This window comes from Thamnophis elegans, chromosome 7 (genome assembly GCF_009769535.1).
Source record: "Thamnophis elegans isolate rThaEle1 chromosome 7, rThaEle1.pri, whole genome shotgun sequence".
NCBI classification, from domain to species: domain Eukaryota; kingdom Metazoa; phylum Chordata; class Lepidosauria; order Squamata; family Colubridae; genus Thamnophis; species Thamnophis elegans.
Window position 1 is genome coordinate 26,433,374 of NC_045547.1, and position 27,930 is coordinate 26,461,303.

General features: G+C 37.1%; 2 protein-coding genes across 3 annotated transcripts in view; one reads left to right on the plus strand and one right to left on the minus strand.

The window, feature by feature from the left end:
• The first annotated feature begins 9,584 nt into the window (after positions 1-9,584).
• On the plus strand, positions 9,585-22,096 carry FBXO7 (F-box protein 7). Its single transcript, XM_032221610.1, has 9 exons — positions 9,585-9,870; positions 12,640-12,943; positions 13,369-13,596; positions 14,861-15,002; positions 16,615-16,698; positions 18,180-18,272; positions 20,246-20,422; positions 20,673-20,710; positions 21,119-22,096. Exons 1-9 carry the CDS (start codon positions 9,749-9,751, stop codon positions 21,503-21,505), a joined length of 1,575 nt encoding a protein of 524 aa, XP_032077501.1. The 5' UTR covers positions 9,585-9,748; the 3' UTR covers positions 21,506-22,096.
• Positions 22,097-25,521: 3,425 nt separating this feature from the next.
• SYN3 (synapsin III) overlaps positions 25,522-27,930 on the minus strand; it is a 178,712-nt gene continuing 176,303 nt past the window's right edge. For both annotated transcript variants that reach the window (XM_032221727.1, XM_032221728.1), the window contains 2 exons: positions 27,393-27,675; positions 25,522-26,101 (listed from right to left, as the gene is read on the minus strand). In XM_032221727.1, coding sequence (XP_032077618.1) covers positions 25,969-26,101; positions 27,393-27,675 — 416 coding nt within the window. In that variant the 3' untranslated portion in view covers positions 25,522-25,968. The remainder of the gene's footprint in view (positions 26,102-27,392; positions 27,676-27,930) is intronic.

Here is a 27,930-nt window from a genome sequence, read left to right on the forward strand (position 1 = left end):
TTATGAAAAAAATCTAAGAATTAAATAAGTAAGCTAAAATAAAATAAATATAAATGAAATGAATGAATGAAATGCAAGAATCAAAATGTTTATCTACATTTCCTAGAAATGGACGTACATTGAATCAGAGAATCTGACAGTTTTTTCAATTTAATAATAACATACAATTATATTTATAAGTTTAATAAATTTATAAAACAAAGAAACAATGCTTTAGGTTTTTGAAGATCTCTGGATGATCCTTAACCCAAAAATATCCTATTAAACTACAATTTCAAACAGTATAACAACCAATAGAATTACCTTAAAATCCAGATCAACATGGGATTTAAAGACTTCAGGAGGTGTAATAAGTGAATACTTTACTTGGATGAGGGGATTAATCTGGAATATACCTGCAATGTTATTGAAAAAGGGACATTGGGATATTGAGATCTCTCAAACTCTCTCTTCCTCAAGATCTCATATACCGAGGTAGCGCAGTGGTTAGGGTGCAGTACTGCAGGCCACTTCAGCTGACTGTTATCTGCAGTTCAGTGGTTCTAATCTCACCGGCTCAAGGTTGACTCAGCCTTCCATCCTTCCGAGGTGGGTGAAATGAGGACCCGGATTGTTGGGGGCGATATGCTGACTCTGTAAACCGCTTAGAGAGGGCTGAAAGCCCTATGAAGCGGTATATAAGTCTAACTGCTATTGCTATTGCTATTGCTACTCAAGATTTCAGATCCCCACCCCCTTTCCACACATCCTGTAAGGTAGGGTAGGGCTATAAACCAATGACCATCTCAATGTCATCAGGAAACCTCACAAACAACATGTCAGCATTCCAAGTATCATGCAGAATTAAATCAGAGTCCAAAGCAAAATGATCCTTAAAGTTCCAATTTAATAAGTCAGACATCTTAGCACATCTGTGGAATCCCAAATCTGAACTTCCTGGGATTCCATCCAGTTGAAAGTTCATGATCTTATCCCAAAACCCATAAATCCATCACATGGTCCAATCTTCTTTGCCCACGCTGGCATCTCCACCCAGCTGCTTCCGGTCAGGTGCAGAGGTGCGGAGACAAAAGATGACCTTGGGCTTTTAGAAAAGAACGACAACAACACATTCCACAATTCTACTCCTTTCTATTCCCCCTTCCCAACTACTACACTAATGAAACAGCATAATGAAATAATAGAGAGTGTGGCAGGCCAAAGATCCTAAAAGGGATATAACTGCAGGCCTGACACAGCAGGAATTTCAAGAATTTTCCTTTCTAAATCCAACAACCTTGCCATTAATCTTACCGATGACTAGCTAATCAAGCGAAGTGTTTTGATATAACTAGTACACAAAACTTGAAGCAGATCAAAATGTTAGGACCATGACAAGTGACTAATTGTTTCTGCTCGTGAGCAATGCCTATTGCCTATTAGGCACAGATAATATTGAAATTAACAGATCTCCTGATAAGACTTGAACTTTAGTTTCAAAGGGAAAAAAAAGGTTTTATTCTTTGTTTATCCTTCCTAGTCCATGTCCTGAATATGAGCAGATTGACCACAGCTATAAGAAACTGCCACAAAATAGTTTGATAAAAGATGCAAGATACTTGAAAGAGATTACAATTCTCTGGCCTGTATTTGCTACTATTCTTGGTTTGTTAGCTATGCCATGGTAGAAAACAGTGTGTCATTTATCCAGCCTACTTTCTGTATTACTGTATTACTTTCTGTAATAACCTAATCAAAATGCAGCTCCCCCAGAAGGAACAGCAACATTCTAAATACATAAATAAAACAATCAATAGTATAAATGAAATAAAACAAACCAAACACTCCCATTTAAGAAAATTTCTCCAGGCTACATCTGACTGTAACACAATACTGTACTTTCACTGCAACAAACCAGAAGTGGGTTCCTACCGGTTCGGACCAGTTCGGCTGAGTAGGTAGTAACTCGGCCAGCCATGCCACCCCCAGAACCGGAACCCACCCCTGCAACAAACCAAATTTGAATTCTGCATTTGGGGTTTCTTTACTCTAAAGTGAAATGGTGACAGGATTTCCCTATAGTGGAAGTACTGGATGCTATAACAGCAATTTGAAAACTAGAGAAATGTAACAAGAAAGAGGGTGAGCAAAGGAACCCTCATGTCATGCAATAGGAAGAAATAGACCCTCTTTTTTGTATTGAAATAAATTGCCAGTAATATTACAGAGATTTTCAGTCAATAGCTGCCTTTCCAACAGTAGTTTTCATGAGGTCTTTCATGTACAAATCAAGAAAAGGTAAAATAGAAATATGAAATTGTTTTTGGAAAGGAAGCCTTCAACTGACAAAAACATATATCCTGTTTCCCTGAAAATAAGACCTCCCCGGACAATAAACCCAATTGGGCTTTTGAGCGCATGCGCTAAAATAAGCCCTTCCCTAAAAATATTACAAAACAGCAGCAGCCATGAGGTGACCACGCTCACTGCCTCCTGCACCTCAAAAATAACAAGACCACCCCGAAAATAAGGCCAGGTGCTTATTTCAGGGGTCAAAAGAAAATAAGACCCTGTCTTATTTTGGGGAAAACATGGTAATTTAAAAAACCCCACTGTGTATGTGGATGACAAATATAATTCCACTTGTGAAAAACTGTAATTTTATATTGAGCACAGAAAGCTGGGCTGTTTTAAGCACACTTCTCTTAACGCAATATCAGTGTAAGTATCACATAAATAGTATTTATCAAAACAAAAAGATCAGAATACCTTTCATTTTCAACTTCACAATTCTTAGATTTTAAAGATTTTGCATATTGCTCAAATGTTGTTAGTTTACAGTACAGTAAGTCCATCAGCAAAATATAGGTAGTTTGTCACAGACTCACCTTTTAGTCCTTTAAGTACTTCAGTTTCCTTTTGGATTCTTAATATAACATTTAGGCAGAGCTGTGAAAATATATATATATACATACATAAGATTTTTGATTTTTGTCAAGCGTAGGAAAGAGTCGACTAAGAAAAAGAACATATTGTTCTTTGTAGGCAAATTTATAACCCACTCAAATTTCCCAAACTTACTTGGCTTTCCAATCTTGTATGTATAACCTTTTCCAAATGTTGAACAAAAGCATTATAAAACCACCTGGAGATTTTAAAAAAAACAGCATGTATGTTAATTCCTTCATAATTAAATTTTAGATAGAAATACGCAGACATCTGCAACAGTTGAATGCTCATTGAAAGTTAACTGCTATGAAGCTTAATTAATTAATTAAAATAATGCCTCATGGCATGCTACTTTTGGGAGAAGTTTTAAAATGATTGGATTCTCCATTTGGTTTCCACATGTGAAACACAATGTGGAAAACTGAGCTATTTATCTGAAGAAGACTGGAATGTTATAAATCCCATTTAATTTGTTGGGGCATAGTTCACAACAGACAGACTTAGGACTGTGTGTAAATAACTGGATGTTTCTAATACATGGAAGCCTTTAATGTACACAATTTTTTAATCTACACATTACAGGTACATATATCTATATATTCATTAGGGTGACCTGAGTGAAACTTATCAGACTTTGATGTTTATCAGGCTTTGTATATAACAGACCAAATTCTGCTACTATTTAAGCTATCTACATAATTTGCAACCTCATACAAACAACAAAATTCCGACAACAATGCACTTTTCAATATATTAAAAATTCATTAAAAACAGATCCCCATTACTGTAGTTCCTTATAATTAAATATCATTAAATAATATATTTCTTGAATTTACCTTCCTTCACTATTAAGCTGGACTTCAATTTTACCAGTGCTCACTTGGCAGTTTTGAATAGACACCAGCAAATCTCCTATATTATTTAGTGCCACAATCATATCAGTTGTAATAGACAGTCCTAAAATGGATATTTCAACTTCTCCCTGATAGTCACTACACAGGGAAAAATAAAAAGACATAGCAAGAGTTAAACTCAATATTTCATTTGGTTTAAAAAGTATATTTATTTTTCAGTTTTTTTAAAATTTCCAATTTAAATACTACCTGGATGAAAGCATCTAATCAAATGCATAGCTTTAATTATTTTCAGTTATCAGGTGACAGAATAAATAGCCTTAAATTTACAAAATTGCACTTACATCAACCAGTTGTTGAAGGTCCAGTGTGTAGTAACTGTCACAGAAATATTTTTAAGTAATAGTCTAATACCATTTTCAGGTATCAGGATCACAGAAGAATTATATACTGAAATAGACATGATTTGAATCCTATAAAGAGAGAAGCTTGACATATCATATTGCAAGATGAAATGAAGCTTAATCTATGTAATGTAAAGAAGGACATGTTAACTCAGAATAAAGTTCTTTGACATGGCTTATAAAACTAAAAGAATAACTGTAAAATAAAATATGCATTTATAGAAAAAAATAATAAATAGCAGCAGTTATACTGAAATAAATGAATATATTTTATACCAAGAAACTGGTATATTGTCACAAAATTCAGAAATTAAAATTAAGATAACACATAAATGGCACAAATAATCAAACTACCTTGATACTGTGTAGTCAACTGTGCCAAAAAAGTATTTCTCAGTGCCAATCTCATCTGGAAATATTCTTGCCTTTAGTTCTTGTTCAAGGAGCTTCATTCCAATTTCTTTTGCTAAAGGAAATACATAATCTTCAGATCCATCATCTGCCAATTTATTTATTATTTACTTGGATTCATAAGCCACCCAACCCAATATTCTTGTGAGCATGTTTGAAGATGGAAAATTAGGGGCAGATTTGTTAGTAATTATTCTAATTCTTCATATTCTGCTTCTTACATACCTTGAAATATTGTCAAGAAAGAAGGTTATTTTGTCAACTGCATGGAAAGGGAAGAGAATTTAATGAGTACTTAAAATTGGAAATGAAGTTCTTACTTCATAAGGAAGATCTTACTTCTATTAATAAATGGAAATGCTTATTGTATTTCATTTTCAGACAGTTAGGAATGGACTTATGTAGGTATGCAATTTAATTTCTACTTTATAGATATGAGATTCCTTAAGCATGTTTACTAACAGCATTTTAGGCAGATGTATGCTGCAGGCTCAAATTACTCAAGTTCTCTGAGATGACCATTGCAATTGCTATGATGCTTTGAGGAAATCCATAGTATTATATAAAAGGTTTGAAGTATATTGAAATATAGTTGCAAAATAAAATAAATCAATTTACCATAATTCAATCCCCTTTGTGTAATTCTTATTCTGACTTCAGGGTTAGCCTCAAGTTGAAAAAGAAACAAACTTAAAAGAATGACAACCCACCAGAATCTCATCTTCCTTATTCACCTTTTGTTGAGTATTACCTGTTAAAATATATTGTAAACTTAGTTTTTTCATAATGCTAATCCTAATTTCATGTTTGTTAAAAGTAAAATTTAAGGCACAATTAGCCAATAACAATTAAATATTTAGATCTAAAATTATTAGGAATATGTTTACATGAGATTTCAAAAATTCCATTATGAGTCTATCATACATCCTTTGCCATATATTTAACAGCTGTAACATTGTCATCTGCATATTTTTAAAATGTCTTCATTGTAAATAGTTTTGTAGAAAAAAAAGTAGAATCCTATAGACATCATATTAATTTCAATGCATAGATGCAGGCTTAGTCCTGAAATAAAAGAGATGCTTTATCATGATTATCCCTGATTTCAACAGGTCTCCTTGAAAGAAATTAAAGTCTGCTTACAACACCCTTAATTTGCAAAGCAAATTAAGATCAGAAAACAAAACCCAGGAGTACATGTAGGGTTAAAATCAAGGTACAGGATAATTGTAGTAATCTTTGAAAAGAAAGACCTTACCTTTAAAGACTCCCAGTATTCTAAATGTCAGAAGCAATTTACGGAGCAATTTTTTTCTGAGCACGATACTGCAAGGAGAACTGAGAGAACTGTACATCCTACAAGCAGAAGCAAACACTTCATTCATTTTTTAAAAACAATGTTGGCCTGATTACTTTTGTTTGTATATGTGGTTTCATTGTTTGTGGTCCCGGATGCACAATTCAGCATCCTGAAACGGTTAGTCAGAAATGAGGACATGCCAGCTAACTGAACTGAGACTCTGTCCATAGCAGCTACTCAGAAATGCTGAAGTTTAAAAACTTTAAGAAGCTGTGTTTCACCTCCAATGTTTACTATCCTCAAAGGCCTTCATGGCTTGGCACCAGGTTATTTCTGTTACATGTATTTTATTTAATTTTTAATTCAGCCAGCGAAAGTTACATTTTAAAAAATATTTTTATCGCAGGTTAAAAAGAATACAAATGAAGAGAAATGTAAAAAAATTTAAAAAAGAAACAATGAAAATTGCAAAGAAAACAGGTCAAGGGAAAAGGGAGGAAAAGTATATAAAATGAAACAATTTTTAAAAAGAAATTACATTCCCTTTCATCAAGACAACATTTTCAGTAACTTAATATCCTTCTCTAATACACTATACTGCCAAAAGTATTTGCTCACCCATCCACATAATCAGACTCAGTTCTGAGCGAATACTTTTGGCAATATAGTGTATTTCAACCAAAAACCTCTTTATCCCATATACCTCAGTTTCTACCTACTAGCATAAAACCTCATCATTCAGCAAGTCTGTTAGAAGCTGCCAGATAGAACACATCATAATTTTTAATATTTAATCCCTTCAAATGATGTCCTACAAATTAATTTATCAATTTCTCTTCATCTCCTTTCAACTTCACTTTCTCAACCAAAGTTAGAATGTATATGATTATTTTTTTAAAGCAGCTTAATGGTTTTCTTCCTGGATTAAAATTGAACGTAAGACTTTATGGAAAGAAGAGAATTTCTGATCCATTTTTAGAGAAAGTGATAGAGAACCATGTTTTTATAGAAAATATTGCATTAGAACTGTGATGGCGAACCTATGGCACATGTGCTACAGGTAACAGGTGGAGCCATTTGTTAGGGCACGCGATGTGATGCCCTGTCAACTGGCCAGCCCGCATGGGGGCACTGGCCAGCTGACTTCAGCTTTCTTTTGAGGCCGTTTTTTGCCCTCCAGTGGCTTCCCCGAAGCCTCCAAAGCACGAAAAATCAGCCCTATGGGCAAACTGGAAGTTCAGGAATGGAGCGAGAATTTTGTGTACTCTTGCCCCTTCACTCAAACTGCAAGCTTCTATCTCTACATGACTATATGACTAGCTTCTAAATATATATGGTTCTCCAGTTTCTGAATGATAGTTAGAAGGGAATCAAGGCAAATGAATGTGTGTCTACTTCTGTGTAATTACCATTGGGACTTCTCCCACGTAAGTTTGATTGCCAATTAAGCCAGCTTGGAGTCTTTCTAGATTTTTTTTTTGCTAACATCAGAATAAAATAAAAAGTGTGCCAACTCACAAAGATATTTTAATGATCAGCAGCAAAATGCTACATGTTCAGTGCCAAGTCTGTCTGATGGAAAAGACAAATATCCCTAGGGTTTCACCTGTATTCAATTCTCTTTTAGAATGGCAAAGGAACATTGCAGGAGACTATTCCAGCCCCTAATACCCAAGATGGATGCTCATTTAATCATTTTCACTGGGAAAGAAAAAATATTGTCCAATATGATATTGAACTGTATGGTAATGAACTGAAAGTGCAGTAAAATCTAGGATGTTGTATAGGTACAAATACAAATGTTCATTTAAGATTGTTTGATAGGCAAACAATTTATAGGCCTAGTAGTACCTTTGATAAATTGTAATTAAGTAATAAAATGAATCCAAGAACTATGCTATTAACTTAATAGAGGTATGTTAATCATGATTTATGTTACATGTTTTCAGATATTCAGAAGTTCACTGTTTTGCAACTGAACAATAACTCCATAAACATGTCAGTGATTCACACATTGCACTGTTACAAGTAGTTAAACATGGTTTATTGAATAAGCTGTAAATGTGAGATAAGATACAAACCATGGTTTAAAATCATAATTATAATGCTTCACATAATTAATAATAGCACATACGGTAATTTTTCTGGACTAAGGGCCATAGTTGGCCTTTAAATGGTATCTTGGCTCACTTCAGAAAAGTCATAGACAGGGCTAGAAGCAAAACTAAATTTGATTTTATTTACAGTTAAATTTAACATTAACACGATTCCTACTAAAACAAAGACTATATGATGAGGTAATACAAGAAATGATTCCAGTCAATTTTACCATAAATGGGGCATTTGATTGAATAACTAGCATCAAGCCATTCTGTGGTAGTTACGGTTTCTAGTATTTATCCAGTCAATGGAATTTATAAATCATATTTTAAAACTTAGTTTAATGTACAAGCAATTATGGCTTCTTTTAACAAACCATAATGAAAAAAATTATGCTTGGCACAATATATAAACCCATTCCCATTTAATATAAAATAAATGTATATATTTCCATGTGTGTATGTGTGTGAATGTATGTATATAAAGTGTTGGTGTGTAGCATATGCCAACCTATCTGGGCTTGGAAGCCAAGAAGCTCAGACCTGTTAGACCTAGTAAGTATATGGATGGGAGACCACCAGAAACCCCCCCCCCCCAAATTGTGAAGTGGAAAAAGTAACTGGAGATAAAACCACTTTCATATTGCTCCCATTACAGTCATCTAGAAGTGTCCACAAAGGTACCAGCAACTGAGATTATTTGAACGAGATTCTTCCTTTTTTAACAACATGAATCGTTCCATAATAGAGCTGCCATGTTGTAATCCTGTTGTAAAGCAAGACCCTGCCGTCATAAATCACCAACCCCCCCCCCCCTCCACATCCTGTTTTGTGCAGCCTGATGACATCCCATAACCAGATGCTGTGGACAAGGATGGCTCGACCCCCAGGATAAGGAATCCTCTTTTAGTCTATGGAGATTCTCAGTCATCCAGGTCATGGCTGTCCCAAAGGTGCTTTTTCAAGAGGCAACTGGACTTTCTAGTTTTTTTCCTTAAAGACATTTCACTTCTCAACCAAGAAGCTTTTTCAGCTCTGAAGAAATTAAAGAATCTTCTTGGATGAGAAGTGAAATGTCTTCAAGGGGAAAAAAACCAGAAACTCCAGTTGCCTCTTGAAAAAGCACCCATGGGAATCCTCTTTAGATCAGGGGTCTCCAACTTCGCCAACTTTAAGACAAGTGGACTTCAAGTCCTAGAATTCCCCCAGCCAGGTGGGGGAATTCTGGGAGTTGAAGTTCGCCAGGCTTAAAGTTGCCAAAGTTGGCGACCCCTGCTTTAGATCAGGGGTCTCCAACCTTGGCCACTTGAAGACTTGTGGACTTCAACTCCCAGAATTCCTCAGCCCGGCTTTAGATGACAGCCCTTGGCTATCAGAGAAGCGCCAGACGAGAAGAAGGCCGATGTCATCAACTTCGGTAGAGAGCAGGTATGATAAGGCGAGCGCCGAATTATCATCGCGCAGCACCGTCTGTTTCTGCCTTCCTTCGGTGAGGGGCGGGGGAGTGGTTGCGTGGAACGACGCAGGCGCCGAGAGGGGAGGGTTCAAGCCGAAGAACGGAACTACGTCATCGCAAGGTCGCCGGGGTCAAGGAGGCGGTTCCTCGGCAGCCCAAACCCACAACAAACAACGGCGGCGGCGTCTTCGCTTGCGGCCTCCTGTGCCGCCACCTTCGCGAAGGGGCCTCTGGGGCGCGCGGGGCGGGGAGGAGGGGGCCAGGGAGCTTAGGCGGCGCGAGCGTAGTTCGCCGCCATGAAGCTCCGCGTACGGCTGCAGAGGCAGACGGCTCCGTTGGAGTTGGCGGAGGCGGAGCCACGGCTGAGGGATCTGCGTGCGCACCTTGGCCAAACCCTCCTGCCCGCTTGGGGTTACAGGTATCGGCGAGCGGAGCTGCCTGGCAATGAGTGTGAGGGGGGGTGGTCGACGAGAGTGATGGGAAGCCGGGCTTTCCCTTTTTTAGGAAATGGAAACGGTTTCCATTTGTAGGAGAGCCCAGAGGAATGGCCCAGAGTCGGAGAAGACTCGTGGAAGACAATACATGTTTTATACTTTTATTTATTTATTTCCTCAAGCATGTATTAGATAACATATATAAGTCTAAACGATGATTTGAATACATGAAATGGATACGAATAAAAGGGAACTTTAGGACAGGGACGGTAGGCTTGGAGGTCATCAAAACGCTTCAATTCGATAGTGACAGTGAATGGAACAGACGAATAAATAATTTGGGGATCCAAAGGATCTGCCTGCCTGCCTACCTGCCTATATATTTTGGCCTGGCACAAAATAGGAATGAGGGAAATATTAAGAGGAGGATTTCCCTCGTGACTAAAACTACATGTTAACTTGATATCCTAACAAGATTGGTTCCCAAGATGGATTGCTTTAAGTTAAAAACTTAACTGTCAGATTGGCAACTAGCGGGGAGTTGGGGAAAGCATCTCAAGGAACGGGATGGTTTTACCCACTTTCTGTATTGCTGCCGAGAAAGTTACATGGATGTATTTAGGGAGTTAGCCAGAAGTTAGGCATGGCTTATAGGAGGCTTTATTGTTACAGTGTAGAATCAGATTTTAGGATTTTTGGCTTAATGATGGGGCTTGCAGTATTGTTGGCATTTGTAGCATTATAAATTACGTGGAATGTATGTGGAGTCAGTCCCATCCTTCACACACAATTTTTGTGCAGAGGAAAACATGACAGTTTTCTTAAAAAAAAAAAAGCTTATGCATTTCAGGCTAGAAATAGCTTGGTCAATGTTTCAATGCATTGACCAAAGCAAAACAAAAATAAATATTTACATACCAGCAATGTTCAGAATCTTGCTTTCTGAAAAAGTGGAGAACATATCACCTGAATAGTGTCTTCAGTGATTATATTTCCCAATCTTTAGTCATTTTTTTAATGTTGAAGTCTTTTGAATTTTTGGTAAAACAGTTTTGCAAGACATATTGTCTAAGCAGTGTAGCAAGTTAGACTAGAACTGATTCATTTTCTTCCTCCCTCCACCTAATGCCAAGTCGTCATCTTTCAGGTTTGCCTAATTTTCAGAATTGTACATCTGTACCTAGTTTATTGGAAAAAAAACCACGTTTTTGCAAGTATCGTGGGGAATCTGCACAGGTTTTGATCTAGTTACTGAATATCTATTCCTTTCTGTAGAGCAGATTTAATTTCAAAACTTATATAGCAAACCTTTTAATTCATGTGGCTTGATGGATATTTTAGAAATGTTTTCATTGAATGATGGATTCCTGGATTCCTAACTTTTCAAATAAACTAATGTGTAGAGTAATTGGAGAATTAAGTAACTGAGTCAATATACTAAGAAACACATTTTATTTTCCCAAGTAAACTGTACAGAGATGAGATTGTATTTTAGTGAACTAGTTGATCTATAATCCTGAATCCAGTCTTACTAGTCATAGGTATATTCATGAAGGTATTAAGATTATGTTGTGATGGTTAGAATCAGACTTTTTCTGTCCTGTTCATGAGAGATATACTGTAAGAAAGATGATAGTATTTTTCTTTTGAAACTGAAAGTCAAAGTAAGATTACATGTTCAGTTTCATTTATGGGCTACAGTTACAATAGAAACTGATAGTTATTTCATGGAAATTAATGTGATTTATTAAAGTGTTAGTAGTACACATACCTCTAATTACTTGTCACAATGGCTTATTTTATTCAGTTGAATTCTGGATATCCTCTCTAGAAGACTGAGTGGCTTACAAACACACACACATATCCCACAAAAATAACTTGAACCATAACATCAAATAGTACAAAAACAATATGATAGGGGTTCAGCCAATAAATTACCTACATTAATCCCAGGCCTGGGAATAGAGCCAGGTATTAAGCGTTTTCTGGAATCCCAGAAAAATGAATGCTAGAGTTTCATAGCTGAGACTTATAGTGGTAGGGTTTGGTATGCTAGAGATTTGGGATTGATTTTCCTTGAGTTTACAGTGAAAAAAGTAATTATTTTAAAAATTAAACATTGCTGTTTTCCTCAAACGTCCTGTAAAATAATAGTCACTGAAAAAAATATGTATAAAAACTGATTTTGTGATTGTTGAATATTAAAATATCTCTTGTGTTCAAAAGTGAGTTGCAAATGTTGTAAGGTGAAATGCACCATTTAGGTTTTATGGAGATGGACATTGTGTTTGATTGTGAAAGATTTCCCTTGGTACCTATTAATTTTCTTTTTAAAAAATTACATGCAAAACGTAAAATAATACTTTTGAAAGGCAAATCATAAGTTAGATACTATTTAGCTACTGCAATGCAGGCAAATTCAAGAGCTTTGATAATATTTTTTATTTGGTAAGACTGAAAGCATTCTTTTAGAAATGTGGCCTTCCTCTTTCGCATTCTGCTACTAATAATTTAAATGCTAATACTACAAATACTACTTTTAAATATGTATTAGACTTACATTTCTAAAAAAAGTAACATGTATAATAAAGGCAGGTGAAAATGAATTAGTTTGAGAATTGTTTTGGTTTTAGTGGTTATTCTTATTGGTTGCATTATAGTAAATTGTGGAATTAGGTAATTAAGGATCTCTTTTAGTTTGCAGTTGTGTGTTTCACAATACAAAATGCGTGCTTAATGTTGTTTCCCTGCAGTTCTGACATCAAGTTTGCGATAACATTGAACAACAAAGACTCCCTTACTGGAGATGAGGAAACCCTAGCATCATTTGGGATTGTTTCAGGAGACTTGATTTGTTTGATATTGGAAGATACTGAGACAGAATTAAGAGTATTTCCAGCTCACACTTCATCTCTGCAACCACAACAGAATAATCATGAACCATCCACTTCAGCCATTTGTCACAATCAATTAAAAATTCAAGATAGCGAAAGACACAATGTAGATGTACCAGACCATACAGTTCAAGATGATATTCAGATGAATATAGACCATATGGTAAGTCCATTACAAGTGTAGATGTCTTAAGTGAGCCACGGTGGTGCAGAGATTAGAGTGCAGTACTGCAGGCTACCTTTGCTGCCTGTAATTTGGCAGTTCAAATCTCACTAGGTTCAAGATTGACTCAGCCTTCCATCCTTCCAAGGTGGGTAAAATGAGGACCCAGATTGTTGGGAGCAATATGCTGACTCTGTAAACCGCTTAGAAAGGGCTGTAAAGCACTATGAAGCGGTATAAAAGTCTAAGTGCTATTGCTATTATGCCTAGTAGGGAAAATATTGAGTAGGGAAAATACTGAGATACTGCTTTCATTAATTTTAGAGGAACCAGTTTTTTTCACAGAAACCCTTTGCTCTTATCATTTTAAATATAATTTTAATATAATTTTAATGCTCTCTTGTTTCTGCTGCTATCCTTTCAAGGAAGAATCCAGCCAAGCATTTGCTTCAGAAGCTGTATCTGATGACTTTGACTTCCAAGAAGCTTCAGGTTCTTATCCTTCAGAGCCAATGCTTTGCTCTGAAGCTACGGATGGACAAGTACCACACTCGCTTCAGACCCTATACCATTCTGCAGAATGTACCAGTGCCAATGATGCCTTGATAGTTTTGATCCATCTTATTATGATGGAGACAGGATATATACCTCAAGTAAGCGAATTTTTACAAAGGATGTCTGAATGTGAATACTATGCATCCCATCAGATTTGGTTGATTTTCATTTCTCATAATTTCTCATAATTTTCATCATTGACATAGATCTTAGGTCAGTAATAAGATAATGTTGGTTTCTAGTAAGTCATGATTAGCTGATAACACATACTATTGCTCATGAATATATTGGTTGTCACAATCCAGAATATTATGGCCACACATTGTTCTGCATTAGTCGTAATTTGTACTGCATACCCATTGAGCACAACACATTATCTAGTGAAAGAAATGTGAAAACCAGAATTGCATATAGTATTCTAGGTGTTGCTTTACAACATAAATTTGTATTGTGAATGTTGAATATTAAAATAAATGCAGAATTCCAATTAAAGAAACATATCTGATTGTCCCTTTTTAATGAGCTTTAGCATGGAAGCTATTTAGGGTTAGGGTTAGCCCATGGAAGATGAATGAAATAATAGAATATAGATTTCTCCTTTCTAATATGTAGAGTGTATCACATTAAAAATAATTAGACTAGTTAGAACTGGGATAGTGAGTATGAGTTATCAAAGATTTATCAAACTTCCCAGCGCAGCAATGTATGCAGAATTAAGTTCTGAATTTGATATTTTAATCTCGGTACTTTTTTTGGCAAATATTTGTGGCTTTGAGTTTGATTCATAACATTTCAATTTAGCCTCTTCATTATCAACAGCATAATTTTAGATGATGATCTTAATGAAAACTAGTTATCAAATTGCATAAATATATAATTAACAATAAGGTGTAAAGCTCTGCCAATGATTGGGACTGCTTTCCGCTGGGCTGGGCTGCAAACAATGCACACCTGACCTGTGAAAGCTCTCGAAGGAGGTGGACATGGACTCTTGATCAAAAGAAAGTGACTTCTAGCCTGTTAACATTACAGAGGTTGGATGAAGAGGCACACAAGCAGGAACTTTTATTTCAGGATGAATGGGGCCTCATTGGTACTCGAGGGCCACTTTTGTAATGGCTTTATTAACTTGATAACAATAAATCTCCTGATTAGAATTGTGGTTCTCGGTAAGGCTTTCTTGTAATTTCTTGCCTGACTGACTGAGAAAGATTTGACAATGACTGTTTACATGCTTTAGTTGCACTGTTGCCCTAATCAATATTCCCCTCCCTATGATTTTAGTAGTGCCATTGGAAACACACAACAAATCTGTAGTCAAGTTTTAGTTGCCTTGTTAAATTCCTCTTTTATTATTTATAGGGAACACAGTCAAAGGCAACAAGAATGCCTGACAAATGGCGGAACAGAGGTGTTTATAAGCTACAGTATGCCCATCCCCTCTGTGAAAATGGCATTGCTGCCCTTACTTGTGTGCCTCTGGGAGATCTTATTGTTATCAATGGTAGGTATATTCTGATATTTATTTGTTATTCTTTGTCTTCCATGCTATGTAACTGCTAACAAACTTAAAAGACATAAGAATCAGTTGACTCTTACATCATACGTGATGTCAGCTTTTAGGCGTTACTAAATATGTCAAAATGCGTTGAGAAGTGCTATGAAGTGAGATAAATTAGCCTTTTGAACTATATTAAAAAAGAAATGGTAGTTTTTAATATTTTGCAACTTGACTGTCATGTCCATCTCTGAAGAATCAGCAATAAAAATGTAAACTTGGACACATAAACTCTAGAAAAAAGCTTTCTTAGCTGATTTTGCAAAGGTTTCAATACAACTTTTGCCAAGATTGATGTTTTCCTTCTTCCAATGTTTCAACTGCCTATCATCTTTGTCTTGGAAGAAATGTGATATTTATTATCTCCAGACTGAACATTTTTAACCAGATGTGCATGGAATTTACATTGGTTATCAGTCACCCTAATCATCTTCCTCCAACCCTTTTGTTGACTTCCCAGCACATCCTCCCTGTTTCACAAATCTCGCCACCAGCTCTCCTTGCAGTCCTTCTCCATCCGTGGCTGATTGATTCATGTCCATGCCCACTGTCTTCCAAATCTCTCTTCCTGATGCTCTGCATCAAATTGGCTCCAGCTCTTCCTCTGAGCAGCAAATTGAGATCTGATAGTGGCCATTCTATGTTCCTGCTTCATTTCCAACCAGCTCTTCAGTCTTTCATCAATTCTCCTACTCTCGGTGCTCATTTAAAACACTTATAAAATATTCATTTAAATGAGACAATGGTAAAGTAATAATAACTAGATAACTCTATGGCTCAATGAACCTTTGCTCCAGAGATATTTCCAAAGATAAATAGAAAGAGAAATAGAATGACATCTGGCAGGCAAAAAAGCTATGGGGATGGGAACGGCTTCCTACTTATTGTTGTCTTGCCCATTGGTGTTTCTTGTGGAAAGCTGATAGGGAGTGTTGTAATTGACAATCATGTGTCTAGCTGACTGCGGCAGAACTGAACTGCCCACAATTTAGGCAAATTTCAATTGCATGAGAGTTATGGGTTTGATTTGTTAGCCCATTTAAGGGTATGTTGATTGAAAAAATAGTGCCCTGTGATGCATGTTTTGTAGGTTTGAAGGTTGAAGGTTACAAGTAATCAGTCATGAAGCCTTTAGTAGTATATTTAAACTGATTTGCTTAAAAAGAAGCACTAGGCTGTAAACAGATAACGAGATACAGTATCAAAAGAGATAGAACAGTAGGCAGTCCCATCTTAGATGCTGTTTAAGGTATCAGAAAAGTCCCTTTCGAAGGAAGTGAGGGAGACTTTCCATGAGCACAGAAAAAATTGAACTATTCATTTTGTAACACATTACACTTGATAATCCAAGCTAGTTAGATTCCTTCATATATCCTGGAATATTATGCCACACAGGCTCCAATGGGAAAGAAGGGTGTTGTCTGTTGTATTTTTTATTGTGTTTCTCATAGCACGCACTGCTATTGGCTAAATTTATTCTGTTGAGTTTCCCCAGGAAGTTCAGAATCATCAGTAATGTTTTTGTTAAGTTCTTTTAGTGTCTTTTTTTATTTTTTAGCAATGCTGAAGATTGACATTGACATCAAAAGTGTGAAGAGACTACAGCTTCTGCCAGCAACATTTATCTGCTTTGAACACTCAGGTATCTGAATCTGAATTTTGAACAGCAAGAAGCTAATAGATGAGTAATGCCACAGTAATTGTAATTGTTAACTGAGCAAATTAGAAGATGAAGCTGAGTGCAGTAGATGGGAGGCATTTTTAAGTTGCATCATTGAATATTTAAAACTTATTCAAATAACTACAAAGACCTCATGATCTCCTATCAGGCTTTGAGTTTGTTAGTAAAATATTTTATGAAAACAAAACATTCCAAGCAATGTAAAAATATATTGCAAGAGACATATTTTCTCTTAGGGCTGTAGAAAATACTTATACATTAGAGACCTGTGATGGCGAACCTACATCACGCGTGCCAGAGATGGCACTCAGAGCCTCTCTGCACGCATGTGTGCGCCGGCCACCTGGTCAGTGCCAAAAAGATTTGTCATCATTGATCTAGACAATTGTGGTGGGTCTAGAAAATCTGCTACAGGTGAAAAAAAGTGTGTGGCTGACAAAAATATTATGATACATTCCCCTCCCCCCCCAAACATAAAAACATATTTATTCTAATGTTTCAAGAAACCCATGGTAAATCTGGAGAATTTGATACCAATTTAAAATAAACAGCTTTTTTAAAAGATAATTTAAAATACATGTGGGAAATTAACAAGCAAATACAGATTGACAGATTAGTTGTGTTGACACACACACAAACACAATTTATCAAGAAGACTTTACTTTTATTTGCTTTTATTTTCAATTCTGGTTTATTCTCCTTCTTGGCCACAGCAGAAGGAGATACTGATGCTTGAGTTGGAAGCTTTATGCCAATCCTTTCGATTTGTGCAACTAATCTAAGTTAGAGCTTTATCCAAACTTGTCCAAATGTGTTTTCTTTCATTTCTGCACAATAACCTGTAGGAAAATGTTGTGTCCAGGGGGAGGTTTTGAGCTAGATTCTAATACAGGCTTCACAAGAGGCAACCTTCCACTTTCAACCTTTCACCATTTACATTTCTAAGGCTGTATCTGTAAAAAAAACGTTTACACAATCTTTTCTTTGTAAACCACTTGCTTGTTTATGCAATATTAAGCTAATGGTGTAATGGCAGATAATGCCTCACTAGGGGGACCCATTGTGTTCAAAATTCTAATAGCATTCATAAAGGGGACAACAATAGTTTCCCAGCTCAAAGTGAAATAATGAAACAGCCATAGATGCTTATTATTGACAGTCGATATAATGCAGTTTCTTATCTTCTGCCTCATTAAAAACTTTAAAATAAACTTTCCATAGATTCTCTTTTGTGCTGTTTAACCATGCTAATAGGTCCACCAAATTCATCAGCCCATGCAGGCTTTGCTATTTGTTGTAAATCAAATTATTACAGCATATTCCAGTCTGAATGATAGAACCAGCTGTTTTCCATTTTACTGCTTGGTGATTTATTCTTGGAGACAAATAATTAGAATAGAATATACTGAGCAGATGATACTTATTTTTATTTTTTCCTAAAGGAAATGTTGCAGGTGTGTATAAGGACCTGCAGAAGCTCTCTTGTCTCTTTAAAGATCGACTGGTATACCCTCTTCTGGCTGCTACTCGGCAAGGTAAGCACATCATGGAAGGAGTCTTATAAATCTTATTGTAGAATATTTATTATGGAACAGGTAAAACCACCGAGAATGATGAGTGAAGTATGTTTGTAGCCCAACGTGCTTAGCATAAGACATGGACACACACACAACTGAACTCATTTAGCAAGAATGCTTTGAGAGTATAATAGTAAAAAAATTTCAGTATGATTCTGGATTCCCTTTACTTATTAAATGTGATCATGTTTGGTTCAAACTGTGTTAAGAGTTGAGATGACTCTCTATACATTGAGCTCTCTGCTGCTGACTAAACTAGTGTTTCTCAACCTCAGCAAGTAAGATGTGTTGGTTTCAACTCCCAGAAACTGAACTTGGGCAATACTGGGAACTGAAGTACAGATATCTTAAAAGTTGCCAAGTTTGAAAAATAGTGGTCTAGACCAGGGGTGTCAAACTCAAGGCCTGCAGGGCTGGCCTGGAAATAGCAAAGGACATGCCCGTGTTGCTTCCAGCTGGGTGGGGGGAGGGACAGGACGGACACCACCCTTCCGGCAAAAATGGGATGCCGGCGAAATGGGGCATGGGGAGGCTGCATGTGGCCCACCCTTGTGTCCCATTTTCACCTTGGATGGCTTCCAGAATTCTGCCTGCCAAAACAGGGCATGGGGGGAGCGTGCACTACTGGTCAAAATGGGGCACGGGGGGCTGTGCGTGCCACCGTGCCCCATTTTGGCTGGCAGAATGCTGCAGGCCATCCAGGCTGAAAACGGGGTGCATGGGGGCCATTCATGTCCCCTATGTCCGGTTTTGGCTGGCAGCATGCTGGCGCCCTGCACTATGTTTTGGCTGGCAGAGTGCTGCAGGAGGCATCCGTCGCATCCCTCTCCTCCCCCCGCCCTGCCTGTGGATGATGATTACAATGCTGATCTGGCCCTCGAAGAAATCCAATTTGAGACCCCTGGTGTAGACCCTCAAGGGTACAGCCTGAAGTTCATTTGTGCAAACAAATTTGCTACTCTCTGTGACGCTCTGATGCCAAGTAACCAGAATGGATCTCAACTCAGAAAGATTCTGTCTCCACCACTAGATGGCTACTCAGTTTCTAAGTCATAATTCTTTTGCTATTTATAAATTAGACACTTCCTTCTGCTTCTCATCCTATCATGGCTGCAGCTGTGACTTGCAAGTTGAACAAGTACCAAATTCTAATTTGAGAAATGTTATAAAATAGATTAAAATCTGTAAGTGCCTTTTGAAACAATTTCTGTTTCACTTAACAGGCAACATTCTATTGTAGTTGAGCCAGAAAGAGGCTATTTCCTATGTGGCTTGACAACATAGTAAAGCAATAATATATTAACTTTGATCTGAATAGGGGTGTTTTTTGTTTCTTTTCTTTTCTTTTTGATTAGGCTGAAGAAAAACTGGATGATATTGCATACTGATCTCATTATGTAGCTGCCAAAGGATTTTGGCTCTAATCAGGAGAGTGAAACCTTTCATTGTGGAAAGTCTAATGTGACTTCTCCCTAAATAAGTGCCTTCTAAATCTGTTAGGGAGGGTGCTTTAGAGTTTTATTTCAGGGACTATTGACAATTTGGTTAGTGGCCATCATACCTCTGGTAACATTGTCTTTTTAGTCCCACTTAGTCATATGTTTCGATAGAAATACAGTGATGCTTAAAATTAATGAACTCTTTTGAAGTTTCAGTATTTCTGTATAATTTTTCTGATGCGATCTGTTTCCAATAGAAGTCCTAAAAGTAGGTAAAGAGAACCCAGTTAAACGAGCTTAGTATTATGTCATTTTTGATGTCTTTGATAAATGCATGATTAAATTCAAAGCATTTGCATAAAAATAGGCTTTTTCTTTAGCTAAATCTTACCAATATGCTTTGTTTCATGCAGTATGTAATTATAATTATGAAATGGATAAGAAAACTGTTGGAATGTTGTAATAATGTTGTTCTTCCCCTTCTCCTTTTAGCATTGAATCTACCTGATGTGTTTGGCCTGGTGGTTCTTCCATTGGAGCTGAAACTCCGAATCTTCAGGCTCTTGGACTTTCGCTCATTAATTTCTTTGTCTGCTGTTTGTCATGATCTTTATGCTGCTTCAAATGACCAGTTATTGTGGAGGTTCATATACTTGCGAGATTTCAGAGGTAATTGTTCATAAAACTTTTTTTCTAATGGTATGACGCTGAATGAGAGGCTTGTTGACAGCTTTACAAGTTAATTTGCCAGGGTTCTTTGTAAGGAATTATACGTCTATGAAGCTGTTTGAACATTGTGTCCAATAAATGGTTATTGTCTTGGGGCAGTCATGCAATCAATGCAAGTTACCTAATGTGTTGTCTACATCGTTATAGAATTACTGTAGCAAGCTGATTTGTATCTTACATGTTTATGCAGATCCGGTTGCCAGATCTCGAGACACAGATTGGAAAGAAGTAAGTGGATGTCATGATATGTTTTTTTGGTTTTGCTTTGCTTTTTTTTAAAGAATATGTGCAGTTAGAATAACCAAGTTACACTCTCAGCTAACTGAAACCTCCAGTTATCATAGGAAGCAAACGCTACTTTAAAGATCTCAGCTGAAAGAGCAGATGAACATTATTATTCAAATGGATGCCAGCCTGCACCGCTTCTTTCAAGCTGTTGGATTCTGGTCTGAACTCTCATATCGACTGAAAAATTGCATGAAATAAAAAAACTATGAAGCTGCAGAAGGCATGGAGATAGTTGTGATAATAAATTTGGTTCATATATTCTAAATATCTATGCCTGTACTAGAAAACTTTTGTAACAACGAATGCTATGAAATGTCAAGCTAAATTTTATTTTCCCCCTTTCTACAGCTGTACAAGAAAAAATTGAAGCAGAAGAAAGACGCGCTGAAGTGGAGACACACAATGTTTCTGCCCCCTCCTCCCCTCCCTGTGCCATTTCACCCCAGTCCATTGTATCCGAATCCTTTTTGTCCTAATCCACTTTATCCCCCCAATATCATTGGTGGTGAATTTGATGAGAGGTTAGCAGTCCCTTCCATTGGTGATCCAATAAGCTCCCTCTTTCCTGGCCCCGCTGAGCTTCCAAATCAGTATCTTCCTATTGCCCCACACTTAGATCCATTCTCCACTTTACCATATTTCGATCCTTTTGTGTCATTTCCAGAACCCAATCCAACTCTCCCAGGAAGAGCCAATCGGAGCCGCCCAATTGATAGTCGCCGTGCATTCATATGAGAACTCTTTCAGCCTTATTGATAAACCTCTCTTTGTGGGCTTACTTTAAAATTGTACAGCTTCAGAGCTATGATGTCTACTGTTTTAAAGTTATGACGATGCATAAGTACTATAGTGTATTGATTCCATAGACTTGGGCCCAACAGTTCAATGCAAACAATTTTTCCTGCCTCCCTTGAAAACGCCGATACCTTTTGCAAGAATATTGAGGGACACTATTCTTTTCATTTACAGTGGCAGGCTCCCTAGAAAGTAAAAGGAGGTTTGCTTTTGTTGCATCAGATAAAAAGCACTTTAAAATATAAGATTCTAAGTTGGTCTGGGTTGTTTTCATTTTTAGATCTGTTATTTAAATATTTGTGCTATGTTCTTTTCTCCCAGTAATTAGTCTGACTCAGTGTTTTTTCCATGAAAAGATTTTCTGTTCTATGCAATATCTGGCACTTGGAAGGCTGCAAAAATCACCTGATTTGATTGTTCTTCGGACACTTTATGTATTTTCTTTATTACTTGAAAAGCAATGTTGGTATTGGGGATTTCAAAGCACAAAGAATATTGAGTTTAAATGATTTTTTTTTACATATGAGAGAATAAGACATTGAACTATTCACCTTACAAATAGTTGAATAATAACATGCTACACAGTATAACCCAGAAGATGAGAAATGGTGAATGTCAGAAGACCTGGCAAAAAGTTGCTGCCTTTCTATTTCAATTTTTTTTCTAGTAAATATCAACAGAAAGTACCCCAAGTACTTTATGAAATAAAATGACAGGGCCATCTGTACATTTAAAGAATCGTGTAATTAATGGGACTAATGAGCATGATTATTGTTTTTAACATTTTTCAGCCAACTAAATTGGGTAAACATTCCTAGTTATTTTTAAATGTATAATTACAAGATGTGCAATTCTTAGAGATAAATAGACATAACTGAGTCTAGTTGATCAGTGGATAAAGAAATATAAGTCTTATTAGAAGGTGATCTTCTAAGGTTGAGCATAAATAATCGATGACTGTCTATTGATGGCTGCTCAAGGGAAAATGTATTATCTTTGCTATTCCTCCGAATTTTTCTCTGTATAGTATTTTCAGCCTTATTAACAAAACAAAAATGATCACTTAAGTGCACTGATTTGATGTGTCAGTTTTGTCTCATTCTAAATTTCAACTTGATGAAATTTAAATTTAAATTAGTTTTACATTAATGAACTCACATATTAAGCCTAAATTAAAGATGTGGTTGTACTATATTTAGAATATATAGTACTTTATAGGTGGAGTATTATAAAGATGTGTTTATTTACTATCACAGTATTTGTGACCACTGATTATTTGTTCTAACTTTCAGGAAATGTCTTAGTTCTCTCCTTGATTAGTTTCCATCCATTGCTTCTTGTCCTACCTTCAGGTGCTTTGGAGAATAAATTAACCCCCTGTTCTTTGTGGCAGCCCCTTAGGTATTAGAACACTGCTATCATGTCACCAACAGACCAACAGTTAATACTTAAGTGCTAGTTTATAATACAGTAAAGTGCTGTAATCAACCTTGTTAGAACTCAAACATGCATAAATCAGTTCTAAAATTGCTTGAGTCTTAACAACACAATTTTGCTTTGCTACTAAACAATTGGTTCTTTGTAATTGTATTTCTAATACTTGCACTGTGGTGGCATTTTTCCACTCGGGATGCATACTGCTCAGAATATTGCAGATGATAAAGACCTTTGTTCCAACAACATTGGTATAATTAGTTCTTTGGCTTGCAAAATAGGCTGCTTATGAGAGGAATTATTTAACATTTCTGTAATATTCCAGTGCAAAATGGACTAATATGTAATGGTTCTATCCTTATTGAGGTAGGTTAAACTTACTTGAGAAGAGAATTGAAGTTGAAATTTAGTAGATCTAAGAATTACATTAATTTATTATGTGCTGGGGATGGGAAACTCTACTAGCAAATTCTGTCGGAATTTTCCTATTGCACACTGAAGTCATTGAACAGTTGGCTGTACAGGGCCATCGCACATGACACATTCAGAGAAGTAAGTCACACTGATAAAATTGAAGAAATTTGTTCACCTGGCTGTCAACATTTAGCTTGAAACTGAAACTATAGGCTGGGTTTGACAAGCAATTCCAGTTGGGTAATTTGAAATGGAAGTGGATCCTTATCTTTTCTTCTCTTAAAATGCTGAATTGTTCTTCAGATGCATTCCATATAGCTGGTAAACATTCAAAGTAGTGGTAATCTTTATTTTCATCAGTCTACCAAATGTTGTTACAGGATTTAGGGAAAAGGCGGGGAAGTAGGTAAGGTTCCCTTCTAGAACTTGGAAAAAAGTAGCTCTTGCTAACCTATTCAGAGTTTTCCCTGTGCAAACGATACTAAAGAACAAAGCAGTTTGGCTTTTTTGAACTTGGCTCTACTGAGTTGAAAAATTATGTGCTTGCAGTAGACTTACTCTAGAGCAGTGATGACTTAACCTTTTTGTTGCTGAGTGCCGAAAGCGTGCATGCAAGTGCACCCAAAATGCAATGTGTGTACAATCCCTCCGTGCATGCGCACGACCACTGTGTGTGCCCCATCCCATGCATGCACATGCATTCCCGCACGAACTCCATCCCGTACATGTGCACATGACCCCCGTGCATGCTCCATGACCTCTCTGTGCCCCAACCCGCGCATGAATGCCCATCTTCCACATTTCCCCCATCCCCTGCGCATGTGTGGCAGAGACACGAAAACTAGCTGGCCGGCGGGAGGTGCGCACACATGCATGGTGGAGCTGAGCTGGGGTGACGGCTCACATGTCCGCAGAGAGGGCTCTGTGCCACCTGTGACACATGCCATAGGCTTGCCATCACGGCTCTAGAGCATGGGTGTCCAACCTTTGGCTTCCCTAGCCTGAATTGAGTGAAGAATTGTCTTGAGCCGCATATAAAACGGTAGTTAATGTATATAAATCACAATGTTAAAAATTTACAATCTTGTGGGGCTGCATTACTAGCTGTCTAGGGCCACATGCGGGTTGGACATGCCTGCTGTACAATCTATATACAGCAAATGCACACATAATGCCATGTCCCATTTGCATCAGTTTTGCATAGATAAAAGTAAAAGGAGATGGATCATATCAATGCTTAAAGTGAGAAATCTCTAAAATTTTTGCAACGGAACTCATATTTTCCTCATCTCTTTTAACACTTCATTTGTATCCTGACTTGGGTGGCTAAAAATGTTATGGCATACTGCGTAATTTGGATACTGATATTGGGGAGAACTTTGAGGCTGGGATCAAAGATCTTTGCTTCAATTATCTTTTTCTGAAATGCATGATACACAGCTCTAAATATGAATTCTGGTGTGCTGATACAGTTCAAGACCTGTGTATTCGTTTCCATACATGGTACTTCAGTGTAAAGAGCCGAGGTGGCGCAGTGGTTAAATGCAGCACTGCAGGCTACTTCAGCTGACTGCAGTTCTGCAGTTCGGCTGTTCAAATCTCACCAGCTCAGGGTTGACTCAGCCTTCCATCCTTCCGAGGTGGGTAAAATGAGGACCCGGATTGTTGTTGGGGGCAATATGCTGACTCTGTAAACCGCTTAGAGAGGGCTGAAAGCCCTATGAAGCGGTATATAAGTCTAACTGCTATTGCTATTGCTATTGCTACACCATTATAGTTTAATTTATTACTTTGGAATAGGACAGTTGATACTAGGTCTTGGGCAAATTGCACCATTGTAACAGAGCAAGCAAAGGATTTTAATGCCAAATGATCTCTATACACTATTGCACCTGGGAATCAGAATGGATTTCATCCTGATTGTATAACCAACCAAAGTAAAATGCTTCAGTTGTGTGCTACCTAAGAATTAAAATAATTTAGTCCAGTAAAATTGAATTGAGAAAGAATAATTCTGGATTTGAAGAGGATGTAACAGATAACACATTTTCTGAGTAGTAGTTTCATAATTGAGTTTTTAAAAAAGTAAACTAAAACTGACTTATAAAAGACATGAAGAATCATGCTAGTAGATAAAAAGAGTTAAGATAAATGAACATTGAGGGAGATGATTATGTGTTTCACCTCATTTGCCTCTTTTCTGCACATCTGCCATAAATGGCACAGCAAGTGTTCAAGGCAGTTTATATGCACTGCAGCATTCTATAGGCCTGATTGTGCATGAGATGACCTCTGCGTGTAGGTGATGATGGACATGTATTTGCTTTCTGTTAGTTCTGTTAAATTTAGACGCCAATAGGATCCAGATCACAGGGAGGCAGATTGAATTCTCTCTTGATTTTTTCCCCTTTGCTGAATATAGGAATACATACAAGAAACTATAATGACCGATACATTTAAACACAAATTTGTATAGGGAACTATAAAATGAGTGAGGAATATGCAAGAAAAGAAGACCCAAATATCCAAAATTGCTCTAAGGTTGGATTGTGACGCTAATCAGAAAACAGGCTAGCAAATGACTTTCTCAGGTTGCGGATGGTTTCAGCCTTTGCCTCATCTTCGTTTGTGATACCTCGCTGTGAAGATTCTGAGATGTTGAAGGTGTTTGTCAAGGATTGTGATTTGCTGAAAAAAAGAAGAAAAAGGAATAAAAATCTGGTTATTTCCTTTATAAAATTTAGAAGCTTTAGGAAGCAATGTGTTGCTAGTGTTAGACACCTATAGTGGTGCTTGAAAGTTTATAAACCCTTTTGAGTTTTCAATATGCATAAATATCACCTAAATGTGATCAGTTCTCCACATGAATCCTAAAAACTAGATAGAGAGCATTAAAGCTATGAATCAAAAACATACTTGTCCATTGATTTATTGAAGGCAATAGCAATTAGATTTATATACCGCTTCATAGTGTTTTACAGACCTCTCTTAAGCGGTTTATAGAGTCAGTATATTTCCCCTAACAATCTGGGTCCTCATTTTATCAATCTCGGAAGGATGGAAGGCTGGGTTAACCTTGAGCCTGGTGAGATTCAATCTCAAACTGCTGGCAGCCCACCAGCAGAAGTAGCCTGCAGTACTGCACTCTTAACCACTGCACCACCGTGGCTCAATGATCTAAAGCTACATTTTTGTGTGGCAAAAGTATATGAAATGTTGCAATGTCATGCCTTGGGCCAGCTTTGCAAGTTTTCAGGTGATTTTCATCTTTGATGGAATTATGAATTTTGGATTGTATCAGCAAATCGTACAGGAAAATAGGATATCTGTCTGAGGTGAAGCTCAAGAGAAGCAGCAAATCAATGACCCAAAACAGAAGCTATATGACCAAAGAATGGCAAAAGCAGAAGATACGTTCCTTCAGGATTCCTTCCTTCAAGAATTCCTTCAGGCTAATGTTCAGAAGAGATCCAAGAGTTATCACAAATAATTAGTTACAGTTACTAGTTACTGACCAAGGTGGGCATACCAATTCCTAAAAGCAAAGGCTCACATGCTTTTGCCATATATATCTAGCTTTGGATCATTTTCCACAATAAAAAAAATACAATATGTTTGACTTATTTTTTTATTAGGCTTTTCTTTAGCTAGGTTTAAGGTTTCTGTGATGCTTTATGTCATACTTATGCAGTCATGACAATTCAAAAGAGTTCACAAACTCTTTACTGTATTATTAGGATTTATGTTAGATTTGAATATTATTTTCAGGGTGGGCTGCGGTTAAGCTGGAAAATGTTTCTCCCTATATAAGACTGTGCCAAAAATTAGGTTTAATGTAGTTTTCCCTTTATGTTCAGTTGTTGAGTCTCATGTATGCACTTGTTTTGGTGTTCTATTCTGGAGAAGACACTGATAATGGCTTCACCTTAACTTTAAATTGCAAGACTTATCCATTGTAAAAAAAAAAAAACCCACATACTTTAGATGAGGATGCTGCTTAGAAGGTTCACTGAATCCTTGGCCAGGAGCCCATCCTTGTGCCGGAGGCCGAGGTTGCTGGGCAGGAAACGTGCCTAATTTGGAAGGCTGACTTGGTGAGCTTCCTGAAGATGATCTAGTTTGCTGGGGAGATCCAGGTGATTTCTGCTGCTGTGATGAGGTGGACTGAGGGCTCAGAGGTTGCTGACCCTGTGGGGATAGCCTTTGCTGTGGTGGGGCTCCTGGCTGTATGGGTTGTGATCCTTGAGGCTGCCATGGGCCACCTGGAACAAAGGGATATAGACACAGTCTGTAAAACAATGTTAGTTTTTATAAAAGATCTGATCTTTGTCAATATTATGAGACTGATCTGATACAAGTTCATTGGAAGTCTGGACACTTCCTTTTCTTGGATTATTAATCACTTATAATTAATTATAAACCTTAGCTGATGAAGAGTTCTAAGAAATATGAACACTTTCAATGATCTTAAAATGTCTTTTGTTCCCATGAATATATTATCTCTGTATTTCCACCCC

Bases quoted from the DNA above. Each gene is read 5' to 3' on its own strand.
- FBXO7 (XM_032221610.1), top strand. From the start codon at position 9,749: ATGAAGCTCCGCGTACGGCTGCAGAGGCAGACGGCTCCGTTGGAGTTG. The intron at 15,003-16,614 runs GTAGGTATATTC...TTTATTTTTTAG, and splicing joins AGATCTTATTGTTATCAATG to CAATGCTGAAGATTGACATT. The intron at 20,423-20,672 runs GTAATTGTTCAT...ATGTTTATGCAG, and splicing joins ATACTTGCGAGATTTCAGAG to ATCCGGTTGCCAGATCTCGA.